This window comes from Pestalotiopsis fici, assembly GCF_000516985.1.
Source record: "Pestalotiopsis fici W106-1 unplaced genomic scaffold PFICI_Scf_5, whole genome shotgun sequence".
Taxonomy (NCBI): domain Eukaryota; kingdom Fungi; phylum Ascomycota; class Sordariomycetes; order Amphisphaeriales; family Sporocadaceae; genus Pestalotiopsis; species Pestalotiopsis fici.
In genome coordinates this window covers 2,873,489-2,889,475 of record NW_006917095.1, presented here as the reverse complement: position 1 = coordinate 2,889,475, position 15,987 = coordinate 2,873,489, and the positions used below count along the sequence as shown (strand labels likewise).

At 49.8% G+C, this 15,987-nt stretch overlaps 3 protein-coding genes across 3 annotated transcripts; 2 read left to right on the top strand and 1 right to left on the bottom strand.

Annotated features, from left to right (window-relative positions):
* Nucleotides 1–2,972: 2,972 nt before the first annotated feature.
* On the top strand, nucleotides 2,973–6,519 carry PFICI_08177 (uncharacterized protein; the record flags this gene model as incomplete). The annotated part of the gene is made up of 2 exons (XM_007836758.1): nucleotides 2,973–4,283; nucleotides 4,627–6,519. 2 exons carry the CDS (start codon nucleotides 2,973–2,975, stop codon nucleotides 6,517–6,519), a joined length of 3,204 nt encoding a protein of 1,067 aa, XP_007834949.1.
* Nucleotides 6,520–7,910: 1,391 nt separating this feature from the next.
* On the top strand, nucleotides 7,911–9,003 carry PFICI_08176 (uncharacterized protein; the record flags this gene model as incomplete). Its single annotated transcript, XM_007836757.1, has 2 exons — nucleotides 7,911–8,120; nucleotides 8,260–9,003. The coding sequence occupies 2 exons, from the start codon at nucleotides 7,911–7,913 to the stop codon at nucleotides 9,001–9,003; spliced, it is 954 nt and encodes a 317-aa protein (XP_007834948.1).
* Nucleotides 9,004–9,566: 563 nt separating this feature from the next.
* Nucleotides 9,567–11,157, bottom strand: PFICI_08175 (uncharacterized protein; the record flags this gene model as incomplete). Its single annotated transcript, XM_007836756.1, has 5 exons — nucleotides 9,567–10,095; nucleotides 10,203–10,588; nucleotides 10,667–10,771; nucleotides 10,830–10,849; nucleotides 10,935–11,157. 5 exons carry the CDS (start codon nucleotides 11,155–11,157, stop codon nucleotides 9,567–9,569), a joined length of 1,263 nt encoding a protein of 420 aa, XP_007834947.1.
* Nucleotides 11,158–15,987: the final 4,830 nt, after the last annotated feature.

Here is a 15,987-nt window from a genome sequence, read left to right as displayed (position 1 = left end):
CTCCAGATTTGCCAACTGGTTTGCATGGTGATTCAAACCTTTTTTCTTTTTTTTTTCCCCTCTTAGAGTTTCATTGGCCAATGGACAACGGCGCCGCATTATACTTTTTTGGCAGATATTAGCACACGAGAAACAATGGCTTTATGCGTGCATGGCGCCCATTGCACGGTCTGAGGCTACATCTTGTTGCTTTATGTCTGTGGCTCCCCGCATTTTGCAGAGGTTGGGCGGAGGAACGCAGGCAATTGAAAAGCCCACACAATCACTGACTGTGCTACCTAGGTACGCTGCACTCTGTTCTGTAGCGGGTCATCTTTTGATGAAATTTTGCAGTGGAGGCCATAAGTGCGCTCTTCTCTCTCTTGACATCAGGCTCCAATATGACAGCGGCTCCCGGAACATGTTACGTGTGTACCACTTTCGCGTTGCTGGATGGATATGCTCCTGCGCACACGATGCGATTCCGGAAAACCTTGCTGGGAACAGACTTTCCATCACATCGCCGATTTGCTCTACCCAGATCTTATCGGAGATCGCAAAGCAGGGCTAGGCTAGAGCCGAAAAGCTTCCGCAGCGCGCCTGGCCATGAAATATTTTTTTCCCTCCCTTTCCCGTCTCTTTGGCGATCATCGTATTCAGTATTGCTAGCCAGGTACCGACGCGACGAAGTTCTACCTAGTCTACGCTACCCAGGGACTTTGATGAGAGCCGCAGCCAAAAAAAAAAATGTTCCTAGCTAACACTACCAGGTATCCATATGGTCTGGTCCACCCGCTGAAAATGGATCGCGCTATACTGTACGTAATAAGAGAAATGAATATTTGCCCATTCTTCCGACGGTCCTATTGGAAAAAAAGGCCGGCACGAAATAGGTAATAAGAACGCCGTCGAAGGACAATTTCGAGGGAGGATCCTAGTATTGTCTGTAGTGAACCTAAATAAATGTGGTTCGGCCACAAGCCGACTCGTCGAAAAATAAGTTGCAATGCTGATAGGTCGATTGGCAATGAAAGGGTTGTCTCATTCTACATACCACAGTAGAAGTAGTTTGATGGTCGCCTTCTGTTGATCCTCACTACATAGCAAAGAATTGATTTATGACACTCAGGGTTATCTTTTTCACAGTACTGTGTCCAGTACCTACGCAATCTACATGTGGGCGCAGCTATCTTTTAGCTTTTGCCGCATTAAACAAACCGTTCATCATAATGACAGCGATAGCCCAGTAGCCAATAATATTGGATCTATCGGGTTTCTAGACGTTTTTTAGTGTAAGCCCCCTCAGGAAAAGGTCCAAGACCAACAAGACCCCTCCGCGATAGCATAAATGACTATGAGCCCTGGTCAAACAGCTGAGCTTGGCGGCTTTGTTTCGCGGGTTCGACTCTTTTGGACAAAGACCGCGCTTGCTCTGGTCGCGTATGCACGGAAGCGCGTCGACCCCCCAAGGGCCACAACAGTAGCTAGGAATCTCCAGCGCACGAAGGCCCAATTATCCGCCCATGTGGCATCGTAGAAATGGACGACTGAAACACTGTGGGAATCTGGCAGGGTCGCTTCTAGAGTCGACTAACCTACTTCGTAGTACTGTCGGTTATCTAGGGTCATGTCCACCGACCGCCTTTATGAGGACCATGACAATAGTAGTAATAATATTCATACACGGTGATTTCCATCGCTGCATACGTACGCAAAAGCTATGAAATAGAACCGATAACAGGTAGTCCGTCGATATTGTCATCAGTGTGATGTGTGTACGCAAGGTGTATGCACCTAGTCTTGATTCGTCGCCGAGAGTTCTTGAAGTCGCATTCGACTGGCGGCAACAAGCACAGCAAGCAGCGGGAGCAGATTTGTGCCTCGTCACCGCATATGCCCCTGTCCTGCCAACTCTCCCCTTTTGTATGCATGTCAATCACCCGTTCCTTATTTGGCTCGATTCAGATGGATTGGGGGGAGGGCTTGGTGAGGGAGGGAGAGCAGAGAGCAGAGGAGAAACAGTTATCAAACTGAACCATTTTGCTTGTCTCTATTCCCAGTGTCTACTGCTTTGATTAGGCAAATGACGGGCTACACGTAGGAATTCCACGCGTTGCTGCTTCTGGGTAGGAACCAGAGGGTCGCCGTTGACCCTTTAACCAACCCGGGTCATGGTGTAGATTTTTTTCCTTCCTTGGGCGCGCGCGTCTACCAAAAAAGAAAAGGGACGCTGTTAATCACGACGCTTGGATCTCTGGTGTTGACCATTTTGACCCTTAACCGATCATAATTGAACGGTAAAAGGTACCCTTGCAATTCCATTCATTCTAAGCCCAACGCAACTTAACGTGCCAGGAGGTCGGAGGATTCTTTGATGCGATCGACTCTCTCAACTCGACGTTTCCAAGCTGGGAATTGTTTGCTTTTCTCCCCCCTCCCTCTCCAGAGATTCGACATATTTAGTACTTCTATTGTTGTAATCAAAGACTTTGTCCGTTGCGACGCCAATTCTGCAACACCAACGATAAGTGACGCGAGAGCTACTGCAGCTGCCAGTCTTTTTCCCCTCCTCTGCAAAAGGATAAAAACCAAAAAAAAGAACCACACAGCACACAACGCAGCAAGAGCTCTAAAAGCTGCAGCTTCTCAATCCCAGTTTAATGCCCGGACCAACAACGGTCTTGCCCATGGATCTTGCTGGAAGAAGACCCTCTTTCTCATCGGGCACCGCTTCTCGAAGACAGAATTTGACTGACGCCCACATCTGCGGAGTTTATTACTTGTCATAAGGGGGGTCCTTTCGAGGGATACAGCCAAGCCCTGACCCGTCCGAGGTCTGGTCGTTTGAGAAGTGGTGGGACACAAACCGGGGGCGCAATTCATGCTTGGGTGGTGATTTTTTTTGTTTTGCCCAGGAAACGACAGCAGACAGCAGTCAGACACCAAACCAAGCAAGCCTGACCCTGGCCCAAAGTTGGGACCTGACCTGGACCATGGCGGACACCACGCCCACTACCACGACTACCACTAGCGATGGTGCTGCAACAACAGCCCTCACCACCAATACTACCACGACTACCGCGACCACAACCACCGACGGACCCGTGCCTCGCCAGCGCTCGTCAATTGACTTCTCCTCCTCGACCGCCGTTGCCAGCAGTCACCCTGATGAGAAACACAAAATAAACACCACCACTACCGGCAGTAAAACAAATAATAACTTTCATGCCCATCGTCAAAGCCATAACCCTTCCAAATTACCCACTTTTCGCTTTGCCGACCTGCGCAAACAGAGTTTGGCGCATCCGTCGCTGCTAACCCAAAGCCAAGGCATTCCACCCTCGCCTGTCTCACCTCGCACGGATCCCACTCGTCAAGATTCAGATCTACCAGCAGCAGCAAAATCGCAGCAGCAACAACCGCCAAAGACGGCTCAACAAAGCAACATACCAGCTTCCACGCGACGCGGCTCTCCACAAGGTCATCGCCAACGCACCAGCATTCGTCGAGGTCCTGTCTCACCAGGGCCATTGTCTCCCACGTCTATTGCATCGCTCCAACACGTTGTCGCGTCCTCTTCTGCTTCCTCAGATACGAGTTCTGGCAGGTCTCGGACGGCAACACTTCTTAGTCCACGGAAATCAGCTTCCGTATCCGCGACACGACCCGTCAATTCACGGCGACCCATCTCTCTGGGCTCTTCTTTCTCGCCGTCCAAGACTTCAGATAGTCCGTCGGCGTCAGACTCTGCGACTACCATTGTACTTGCCCAACCACAGCAACCACGGGCATCTTCTTCAAGCAGAAGAGCATCTGCCTCGGAGCCGCATCCTCCACCGGCTGGAAGCCCAGAGGAATCACTTGAGAACGCCACAGTCGAATCGACTCTGGGCCAGAAAGAATTGTCCAATTCTGTACAGAAAACAAGTACCCATGCGAAGAAGGGCTCGATAGCAGCACGACGACCACCAGTATCTTACAGTAGACGATCTGCCGCACCTGCTCCGGCCAAAGTCACAAAAGGAGCCTCGACCAAGATCCCACCTATTCGTTCGTTCAGAACCTCTGGCGATCGACAAACCCTAGGTATTGATACAAACTTATACTCGCCGACCAAGCACGACGACCAAACTGGCGATTCGGACCACCACGATAGGACTTTAAAGGCATTGGAAGGCAGACAAGACGACGGAAACTACGGAATGACGCCGCCAGACTCTGCATTAGAACAGCATGATGCTGACGATAGTGGGGACGTATTTTTGAACATGGCCCGCGAGGAGCCAGACCCCCAACCTACACCAGTAAGTCATTTCAGCACAGCCATGGCCCCTTTCTCGCATTCTTATAGACCTTGCTTGATTGGATATGTAATTGTGTCCCGCGTGGAATTGCACTTTGCTTTTGTCTCTGACCTACACGCGTCCTCCCTCCCCCCTGGGGCCGGCGCAAAGCCGGTCCTGATCTAGCGAGGCGCGCCAGCGTTGGGATCGACAGTGGAATGTCTCGTTTTGCGTCGCACCCTTGATCGCTATAATCGTCGAGGTTGATCAACTTCCTGTCATACCCATCAGTGATCACAGCGCGCTAGGCGGATTCTATGTGAGACATGAATAGTATATAGATCAATGCTAACAAGATGCGCAGTCGCGAGTCATACGATCAGCACATAGACGCCCGCTTTCCTCAGCAATACCCCCATATCAGCCCATGTCTCCTACTCAGGCATCAAGGCGTATGTCTGATTTGGAGAGCGCAAGATCAAAGTCGCGTGAAGAGGGTCAACTGGCTGAGAGACCTGCGCGAGCTCTGACGTTTAGGAGTTCTTTAACGGGTGGAAATACGTCCGAGATCAAGAACAGTAACTCAAAGGCCTCGCCCATCACACCACGAACCCTGACGTTCCAAGAGCCTCTGACAGAGTCAACAAGTTCTTCATATGGCCGGAGAAGACAGTCCAATGCTGACAGTACATCGGCGGCGCTGCCCTCGCGCATGTCATCGCTAAAGCAGCCCGTCGGTTCTACATACAGTTCTAGCCGAACTTACAACTCCTCACCACTAGCCCCAAAATTAATGGATACTCAAAAGCCAGATGCACAGGTCGGTGATCATCAGACGGAGTCTTCGAACTCGACTGCTGCACCCTCAACCGTCTGGGATGAAATAGACGACATCAGATCTCGTATTCAGCGACTCGAACTCACTGGAAAACTACCACCTACGTCTGGAGCAGCCATGTCACGGGCGTCGGAAGAGCGGCCTCCTACCGCTACAACGAATGCAACCACCATGTCTGCTTCGCCTAAACGCAACGGCGGGGATCCCACGCCGCAAACAGATGCAGTGAGCGTGGTATCATCGTCGTATGGCAACAAGGAATGTCCACCCCTACTGCAATCCGCCATGAACAAGTCAAAGGCGCTTCTGCCTCCAGAAATATACAATGCTTTGGAGGGTGCTGCATCTGATGCAATCACTTTGACAGCCATGATCGGAAGGATTGGCGAGCCGGGGCCTATATCTAGTGCTGCGAGCAGTGTCGGGGGCACGGCAATCACGGACCGGCAGCTGAGAAGAAAAGCTGAGAGTATATGTCGCAACCTCACCGAGTTGTGCCTGGCCCTCAGTGAAAACGTGCCGCAAGCCAAGCTACCGCAAGACGTGCCCATGCCGAGCCTGGAAACTGGGCTCGCCGGCAGTCCCATGATTTCCCGGTTTTCAGGCGGCGCCGCTTCACGACGTTCGAGTACTATTCTGACAGACCGTAGCCCGGTAACTGCAGCTGTTAGTAGCCCCAGAGCAATGTCACGACTCGAAGAAAGGCGCAGCAGCATGCTCTTTTCCAGTGCCGTCCCAAGCCCAAGCTCTCGTTATTCCTCACAGACTCCCGTAACACCTACCGAGATTGCAGGCAGAAGGACGTCGCTCTTGGTTCCACGTTCTCGTAGGGCCGGAACCGAAGAGCCAGAGGAAGCCGGCTCTGGCATTTCTGGCATCTCTGGCCATGGGCGCAAGTCTTCGCTACTATTGAGGACACGCCGTGGCGGCACGGAAGAGGCCGAAGAACAAGCTGGGCGTAGATCCTCACTGCTGCGAACCCGTCGAACAGTTTACGACGAAGAAGACGATCGTTCACCACGGATCCGTTCAGTTTCGCGGACGGCAACGGATTTCACAGGCCCTCGCCCTCCTGTAGCTCAAGAGTTCAACCCTCAGATCCCAATGGCCTCGATCGAGTCGGCTAGTCTGAGTGCCTCACCGATGCAGCGGCGGCGACTAGGTTTGTCGTCTATAAATACGCGTATTCAGCCCACCACAAACAGTAGCCTTGCAACACGGCGGTACATGGACAGGACCACACCAGATTACGAGAGCAGCAATTTGGCCGAGAAGCTTGCGGAAGAACGTGGACAGAGATCATTTTCTGGGCCCCAAAGTAGTGGACTTCCGAGTCGCAATAGCAGTCTCCAAAGAAGGCTTCGTGAAAGCGTGCTGACGAGTAGTACGGCAACGGGGCAAGCGGCCGGCTACCGGTAATGATGGGTATGATTGATGGCAATGCGACTGTGTACATACTAAAACTCGTCGTGATGATTTCTTACGACGCCAACGTTCATGCATTCAAAAGGAGTTTCTGGAGGGCGCCGTCGGTCGGTCTGCCCTATTTCATCATATCATCTTCATAAATCATTCCGTCTAGAATTCCCTCATTCTATTTGCGAAAGAAAATATTTCCTTTGTCCTCTCATTAGGTACAGCGTCGTCGACCATTGACATTTCTTTGTATAATATTTCGAGTAGTTGTGTACACCGACAAAAAGGACGGAGAGGCAGGAAACCTGGGCGCTGACGGCATTCTTGCAACGAAGGGCTTCGGAAAGGTTTTCAAAACGGCATAGAACGAGCATTGTGGTGTGGCGCGATCAAAAATCATATCCTCAAACCAGGATTTCGATGACTTGGGAGTATGAGCGCATACTTATTGCAGCAGACTCATCTCAGCGTTATGCTGATGTCTCTTTTGAAGACTTTGCTCAATTGAGCGAGTCTGCAGAATGAGGGGATGAAAGATGAGAAGATATGAAAAGGGCCAGACAGCCAAGTATGAATATTATACTTGTTTAAAATGGATTCTTCATTCGTGCCTTGATCTGTTTCCATGGCGCTGGGTAAGGGTAACCTGATTAAGAATGAATCATTTCTGGAACTAGACCCGCTTTGGTTGTTCCCCTCGAACTATAATGCTGCCAAGAGGCGTAACACGATTGATCGTTGATCGGTGACTCAGCCGGTGTAGAGGTGAGTAAAGGCGAAGCTGCAAAAGAAGAAAAAGAAGAACAAGGTGAAGATGCTCAATGATGAATGAATGATGCTCAAGCTGGTTAAAAACTGTTTGCAACTGCCTGCCTCTTACAGGGGTGGACAGTTGGGCTGATTGGCTGCAGCCGGCGACTCGGCACCTCGTAATAAACCAGATAAACCTGGCGGCCGGCCAATACTTTTTTTTTTTTTTTCCCTGCCCCTCCAAAGGTCAAAGCTACAAACGCGGCTCAAAGCCTCTCCAGTCTCCACCGTGAACCTCGAACCAAATATTCATAACTGTCCAAGCGAGTTGTTCAACTACAATCAACTTGGCAAATAACTTCAACACACCTTTGTCACAAGGAGAAGAAACGAAGCTCAAGCTGGCGAAACTTGCTGCCAGCAGCGGCTTCATCTCGTTTTCTTTGCGCTCGTTTCCTCACCTTCAAACGAGACGGGCGCGCGTTACTGCTTTTGTCACAACTCGGATTTCCACCCCACCTTGTTACAACTCTCTATTTCACTTGCACAGCAACAAGTCGCAACCATTACGAATCGGCGACAAGAGTCTGCGCAAACCTACAGTGCAGTTTTTTCGTTGTCAGCACCATTACTACAATCACACAATGCCTGTCGACGAGGATTTCGCCGACACCCAGGACCAGATGGAGGCCCTGGCCATCAAGGGCAAGAATGGCGGTCGCAAGGGCGCTGGATCAGAGCAACAGAAGCGCGATCTTAACATTAGCAAGGCACTCAGCATGCTCCTGAGACACAAGGCTGAAGAGGCTGGAGTTGAGCTGGACAGTGAGGGCTTTGCCCGTCTCGACAAAGTTGTGAGTTTTATTTCCCGCCCTCCCCCTCCCTCTTCCATCTCATAAGGTCCATTCCGATATTGAAGAATTATATTTGATGTTTCATTTATTTATACCATGATTCTACAAAGAAACTCCTTGTGCTAACCATTCTGAACAGCTTCAATGGTCACGAATCAGATCTCTGAAGCCTTCCTTTGCAGAGATCAAGACTGCTGTTGCCGATAATGCTAAGCAGCGCTTCAGCATGAAGCCCATTGATGGCTCAGATGATCCCGACTCCACCAACCCGGCAGACTGGCTCATTCGTGCAAATCAAGGACATAGCATCAAACTTGACAGCGAGGGTCTGCACACGCCCATTACCTTGGAGGCCGGAAACATTCCTGATGTCGTCGTTCACGGCACCTACTTTGCCTTTTGGCCCCAGATCGTCAACAGTGGCGGCCTGAAGAAGATGGGTCGCACTCATGTTCACTTTGGCACCGGTTTGCCCGAGGATGGCAATGGAAATGGGCAGGTTCACGATGCTGAAGATGAGAACAAGGAGAACGCCGCCAAGAAGAATGCAAAGTCCAAGGTCATTAGCGGCATGCGCAACGATGCCGAAGTGCTCGTCTTTGTCGACGTTGCCAAGAGTCTCGAGGATGGCGACATGAAGTGGTGGTTGAGCTCAAACGGAGTCGTCCTTACCGAGGGAAATGAGGATGGTGTTGTGCCCATGAAGTACGTCAAGGAGGCGCGTGGTCGCAGGCAGAATGTCGGCCAGCTGTGGAAGGACGGCCAGAAGGTCGCCGACCTCTTGCCTTCTGTCGTGGCTAGAGTCCCGATGGGCAAGAAGGGTCCCGCTGGACGTGGAGCTGCCAGAGCTAACCGCAAAGGCGGCGTCAAGAAGGTTGCATAAAGGTTTCGTGCAATTTGACAATGCATCGATCTGCAGATGATGACAGTCACTTGCAACCAAGCGAGTTCAGGTTTAATGATTTGGCATGAGCGTAAAGTACAGGCAATAGATACAGCCCGCTAGAAAGGTTGTCCCTCAAATGCACAAATGGATACTTTTTACTCACGTGGATAGACTTGTTGCACTTGTTCTCATTGTCATGCCGTGACCATAGACCCTGCTCTTGTCAGTGGATGGAAATCTGTCTACCAAACGGCACAGCAGAAAGGTGCTCAGCCCCTCTTGAGTCACCCTGTCTTGACTCACAATCACACCCTCCAATATGCTCATGCGTAAGCAAGAATCATGCACATGCTCTATTTTTCTAATGAAACTGACGAAAATCTTTTCAAGAGAGGGCGGGATGATGTCCTACGAGAAGCACTTTAGCCCAGTTGGAAGAGCGTCGGACTCATAATCCAAGATTCATGAAATCCGAAGGACGTAAGATCAAAACTTACAAGTGCTATTCATCTTTTTTCAATCGTCAGACTATAACACAGAAGTACTACATGTACATTTTGCTAAGCAGTCATCCCATGGTTTGCTCTCCCATCGTTGATGGGATCGAGATTTGCCCACTGTGGCTTTACATGCTGCTCATCTGGGAAATATTGAAAGGAGTCATGGCGTGATTTCAGCCAAATCTCTGACACGTATTCGCCATGATCTTCATGCGAAGCAAATGTCTCGCCGTACTGTACCGCAGAAGGTTTCCTCTTGTTGGTAACGGGGGCCCACGAGGAGTGAGGCCAATGCCGTGTTGGTGCGTTGTTGCTGTCGCTGGTTCCGTCTTTGGATAATACAGCCGTTGCCGCCGTCGCCGACGATCTCAACCTGGCAAACCAGCTCAACGGACGTAGTGATGAGGAAGAAAAAGAGGCAAACGCTTTGGGGCATACCGGCAGGCAAAAGATGACAATGCCCAGCGTCATCTCGACGGTGAACAGGAGGGTCTGGAGTGATGAGTTCCAGGTAAAATCAGCCGTCTCCGAGTTTCTCACAGCGTGAAGAATGGTAAAGACGGTACGAGTTCCAGCAAAACCAATAACACTGTTTGTTTGGGAGGTCCGAGTGTTAGTTGACAGCACGATCAAAAGACTCTTGGCACTTTCTGAGAATATCCAAAAAAAGAAAAAAAAAATTGGCTGGCAACTTACACAATGCCCAGACCAAATACGGCAGATACACCGATTCTTTTCCTCCTAGTCATTTTCAGCTTCCAAATGACCCGCTGCGGTAGGAGCAGGATCCCGACGTCGACAATAACATTGACAAACGCCGAAGTCACGTCGAGGGCGCGGGTATCCACGCATGTGCCGGGCAGCGTCTTGTCCCAGATGCGCGCGTGCGGGAAGCAGCTGAGATGGAGCGCCAGAATGGCCGCGAGGTAGAAGAGGATATTGACGGCCATGAGCACGTGCGCGGTCCACCAGAAGGAGTTTCTGGCCCCCGTTGGACAAAAGAGGTATAGCCACTCGAGGAGAATCACCGTCTTGATCATCATGAGCTCGACGGCGTACAGGGTGATGATGCAAGTCCAAAGCTGCGGCGGGGAAAGAGTTAGTGATCTGGTTCCTTGTACGGCACCCTGGTATGTGTCAGACTTTGTCCATGGACTTACGTAGAGTATATGTGGCAGGTCTTTCAAGCGGACATTATATTGGTGAACAAAGTGTCCATACTTTTCCCCGGCAAAGAAGATGGCTAAAAATGCGACGTATAGGATCTATGATGCATATAAGCATGGATGGTCACAAATTCATGTTCTATTTGAGGTGACATACAAATGTTGGAATCATTGCATCTACTCAGAGCAACATCAGCACAAGCACAAGGACTCGCAATACGGTCGCAAAAAAAAAAAAAAAAAAAAAAGAACAGGAACCTACAGTCGCTTATCCGAGGCTTCTTTGCCACGAACCAGATGCTATATGTTCTAATCATGAAGAAAATCAAAGCAATAGCCAAACATGTTGACATTATTGCGCGCGCCATTATGTTTGAGTTGGGCGGATTATCAAAGTTGGGTATGATCCCTGGCGGCGGTGTCAAGGCAGGGCCATCAAGGACAGACTCGGAGTTTCCTTGCGGGATAGAAACGGAAGCTCCCATGGCGTCAGAAAAAGATGGATTGTTTTGAGTGAAGCTCTTGTTTTTGACATGGATAGCTGACTTGTAATGGTTTTTTTTAGGGTTGTCTAGTAGTGACGATAGTCGGGACCATTGTTCGTTCAAGAGCATAAAACACCGATTGAAGTCGCTCAATATACTGAAATGGAAGTTCGAGTGGTAAACCTGTAAAGGTTGGCGAGTCCATGGGCTTGAGGGGAGTCTTCTCTCATAGCATTCAGAGGAAAGCGGCTGCTGTGACAATCGTGGCGCCGCATTGGGGGCCCCGAGTCAGCCGGCGGATATACGTACTTGATGGCTTCTTATTGATACAGCCATACATATTTGCAGGCAGTTCTCATGGATATGATATAGTGGAAATTGCTGTGCGACAAGAACCTGTATAGGATCTGACTGCATCTTGTGTACCACAAAGACAAGCTGAATTTATCAAATCTGGGCTTATAATTCAGAGGAAAACTATATCCACATTGCATCATAAGCCCATGAATGGATGTTGACATGATCCACTTATTGAAACAGTCAGCAGGAAAAGATCCAGCGAGTGTATGTTTGTGTGTGTTTTTTATGAGTGTGTTGGTCTCTTGTTTTCAGCTTCGACGCGGGAGATGCATCCCAAAGATGTTCCATTGCATCTTACATGGGGTAGTACAAGACTTTTGAGATCCTTTCCTTGCCGCGATCCGGACCATGGATCATGAGGGCGGGCTCGGATTTCAATTGGGCGCCTTACCCTATTCCCAACGCGCAAGAGGGGGGGGACCCAATCTTCGGTGCCGAAGGACTGAAAAAGAAGGGGTCGTACGAGGGGCTTGGGGGCCAACTTTTGTTGCTTTGATCCAATGAGACAAGTTATGAAATTTACTTGTGCGAGTGATCCTGACCAACCCCCAATTTTTATTGGTATTTTTTTCCCCCGCGGATAGTTGCAGCTTGGCGATTTATGAAAAGCCCTACTAAGTCCCCGAGAGCCAACATCTCGGGACCGTAGCGCGCAGGGAAAAAAAAAAAGCAAGTTGCGTTTAAGAATGAAACAATCAATGTCAGCAGCCACGCATAGGTAGCGGGAAATATTGCTTGGCCCCAGATCGGCTAAAGTACTTTCTTGCGGCCCGAACCTATTCATCTTTTCAAGATATGATGAACAGTCTAGGTTAGGTGTCTTGTGAGTAAGACACATCCATGTTTAATGTAAATCAATGGATCTTTGTTTCTCTTTTCCTGAATGGCGCTGAAAGGATGCTCTGCTTTCATGATCACTTTGCCATTTTGACGTCTCTCGTTTCGCCCATTTGTCTCCAATGGGCTCTGTGCCGTCAATAATAGGAGCCCTTTTTGGAAAGTGATCCGGTTCCGGGTCATACTCAAATGCCGCTCCGATATCAGACGCCGAGTTCTTCCCATGTTTGCGCACCGGTGTTGCGAGGAAGGGATGGATGCGTGGGAGTACAAGACGCGAGCAATTCACGGCGCGGGGCGTTCCCGGCCGGTGATCATGGCATTCCTGGTCAATGCCCAGGACATGGAAATTCTTCCGGGCGGCATCGCGAACTGTGCAGATGCTGCGAGCGCAGGGCTGGCGATGTCGACGGCAACGCTTCTGATGACACCGTTGGCCCCAGTCACTGGAACAATTGCTTTCAGGCCTCCCGTCGTGGAAAGGAGTTCATGCTCTTGAAACGCCTTGAAAAAAACTTTTCACTTGTGAATCTTGTCGCTTCTGGCTCTACCAAATGTGGTGAGAGAAGAGCTTGGGAAAAGAATATCAAGACACTCAAGGCTGGAGTTGTCCGCTTCAAAATAATTGCCGCAGGCGTCAGATCATGTAAAGCAACACTATGAGGGATAGACACACTGGAACCATTCCTCGCTCAGTTCAAAGTCTGGTACGTGGGAACTAGTATATTGAGACTGGCTGATACGCGGCTTACACGTTGAAGCTATACCGGTCAATGCTAGAATTATATTTGAGCAATTATTTCATGGCAAATATCTAGCCAGTCTGCTTCAAGTTTATCGTATATGACATATCGCAACAAATTGACCTTTTAGAGATGTATTATAAAAATAATTCCAGCGACTTTGGTTTCAACCGTAATAGCAATTGGCATCTACTGGTCAACTCCTTGGTATTTTGTTCGATTTCTCTTCAGTTTGTATGCCCCAAGAGGCTTGGCATTGTTAGGGTCCGCGCTCAAGGCTGAAACTCCAGCCAGCCAGGCAATCGGGAAGCCTGCCAGCAAACTTGACTCTCAGTGGCTTTCGTCGGCGTTGAGGAGAGCAATGATCCACAACCACGGCCGATCGCCGGCAGATGAAATTTTTTGAGTGCTCGCCCAAACTGACGGTGCACACAGGCATAGAAGCTGTGCCGATATGGGATGAAACAGTCCCGCCCAGTGCTAGGTGAAACTTTTGTGACAGTGTTGACATGCTAGCTCGCCAAGTTGATGCTATTCCAGAGTGACACGGGGGCGCTTCTCGTTGCTTGATTCTGGTACTGAGGCTCTTGTCGAGGCAGGCGTCTCGGTACATCGCCAAGGGACCATGGAGTGTTTACCAGCTTGCCCGCGGCTCTTTGGGTTGCGCCATTCCTGCTTCGTGGGTGCCCTATCCCAATTCTAGTGAACGAACCGTCATGGTTATCGTTGGCCTGAATGAGATGGCAGAGTAGTAAACAAACAACGACTCATCCCACCCAAACCAAATTGAACACACGAACATTCATTTTCCCCCATCGACAAAGAGCGACGCGAGCGGACAATGATAATACATCTGATAGACCGACTTTTCGGACTCACCCCCCGCGAGTCTGTATGCACTCATTCGGCCATTGTTGAGATAAGTGGCCAAAAACCGTTATAGTTTGTATTATTAGAGTTCAAACTAAATGGTTCAATAGCCAATGGAGTCTAGACTGGGCTTGCCCTACTGACTCGAGGATTGATTGAAGACCACAGCTACTCCTGCCAGGCCCCGTAGCACCTCCACTGACACAGTACTTCAGCTACCTATGCACGGCTCGTGGCGGCTTGGAAGGAGTACTGCTGCAGTCAGTCTTTCAACTCCCAGCAACAGAATGCGACACGAACGCTAAAGTGTACCGAAGCTTAGGTACAAAATAGCCGCTACCATGTGATGTAGTCAGGAGATACACGTCATAGACTTGTTTATTCCTTACTCAGGTCCGGAGCATTTGAGCAGAGCCTTCATTAGTACAATTTTTTTTTTAATCGTGCCCCTAAGTTAGCTCAATTGAACCGACATTTGATTCTCTCAGCTGTGGTAACTTGGTCCGGACTAACTAGGAGGGACAAATAGAAGAAGTAAACTGCTCGGCCTTGAACATGTTCATGCACGCACCTGAATCTAGCAAGCGAGCGCCTTGGAAATTGTTGCACTCGCATAGTAGTAGCTTATTATTCTCATAGTTACCGTAGCATCAACATGAAGTGGCATATCTGATCAGTGAAACGTCAAATTCCCGCAGCCAGGATACATCAAGCAAGGGTGGTAATTACCGACCGAACGAAACAAAACTTGACGGTCGCAAACAACGATACAATAGGACGCGGCCTTTGAATTCGGACACTATCCGAGTCTGTCTGTAGGTATGCCAAGTTGAAATTTCTCCGTATAATTCGGAAATCTTTGCATACTGTCCAGGCGCTATCCTATTGAGGCAGAGCCCGTCAAGCGTGCTAGCCCTGCTAGCTACAGTAGGTTGGCGCGAAGGGAAAAAAAAAAATCGGTAAGCGGTGGGCCAGATTGTGCGGAAGGCCACCGGTAATGGAATTCCCATCCGAATTTTGGGGCATTTCCACCAAGAAAGCCATGGGCGACCAGATGCCTCAATTAGAGCCCCCACCAAAATCGGGGTCTGTCTGGTCTGTCTGTCAAGATTATTCTTATGCACAAAAGCTGAGATGTCACGGCGCTGATTCACCACGGGCGGACGGACAAGACGCATAAGCGGGATTGGGTCTCCATATTACCAGGCGTCCCCAAACTGACACTTGGACTGATTATTGGCTGGCCACAGACCCTTGGACCCCTCATCGTCTTTAGACCCTGAAAATTGGCGGCAAGGCACAAAGGGTCGAAGGGTCCAATCCCATTCTCAGAAAGGGTGTCACTCTCCCTGCTTGTCTGTCTTGGTTTCTTGACTCTGCTTTGCATCTTTGCTGGCTCTGTCGTCCTAATGGTCTGTCCCCAACTTTGTGCCAATCTTATGACAAGATATGCAAGGGGTTTTGGTTTCTTTCTCCCTAGACACACATGATTGAATGCCCACATGGTACACACACACGCACACGCACACACGCACGCACGTACACACACACACGCCTGCGTGTGTGCATCTCCACGGTTCGTCGTCCCCTTTGGTCACGATACCTCACAGCGTTTGCCCTTGCTTCACGTCACGGTGCATTGGGAATGAAATACACTTTTAGGGGTACCTTGGTCCCGTCCCGTCCTGCCGCTAGGTCGCGTAAGTAAGTAAGTAAGGTGTCGGTCGATGAGCAGTAGTGATCTGCAGGAGCGCACGCAGGTATCCTGATCGCGCCGCCTTTTGTCAGCTTCCACAAAAAATTCGAAAAAAACGGTTTCGGCGATCTAGGCCCATCCCATAAAAAAATCCCACGTTGAGATCTGCCCTACCGGTTGAAACAGGCTTTGCACCTGTATTCACTGTAGAGGTTATCGATGTCCTTTCTCGGGCGTTCTGTTTGTTTGGTGACTAGACTTACAGACAGACACACTCACTCATATTTGCTTCCACTACTACCACTGTTTTTTCCTTTGTAAAGG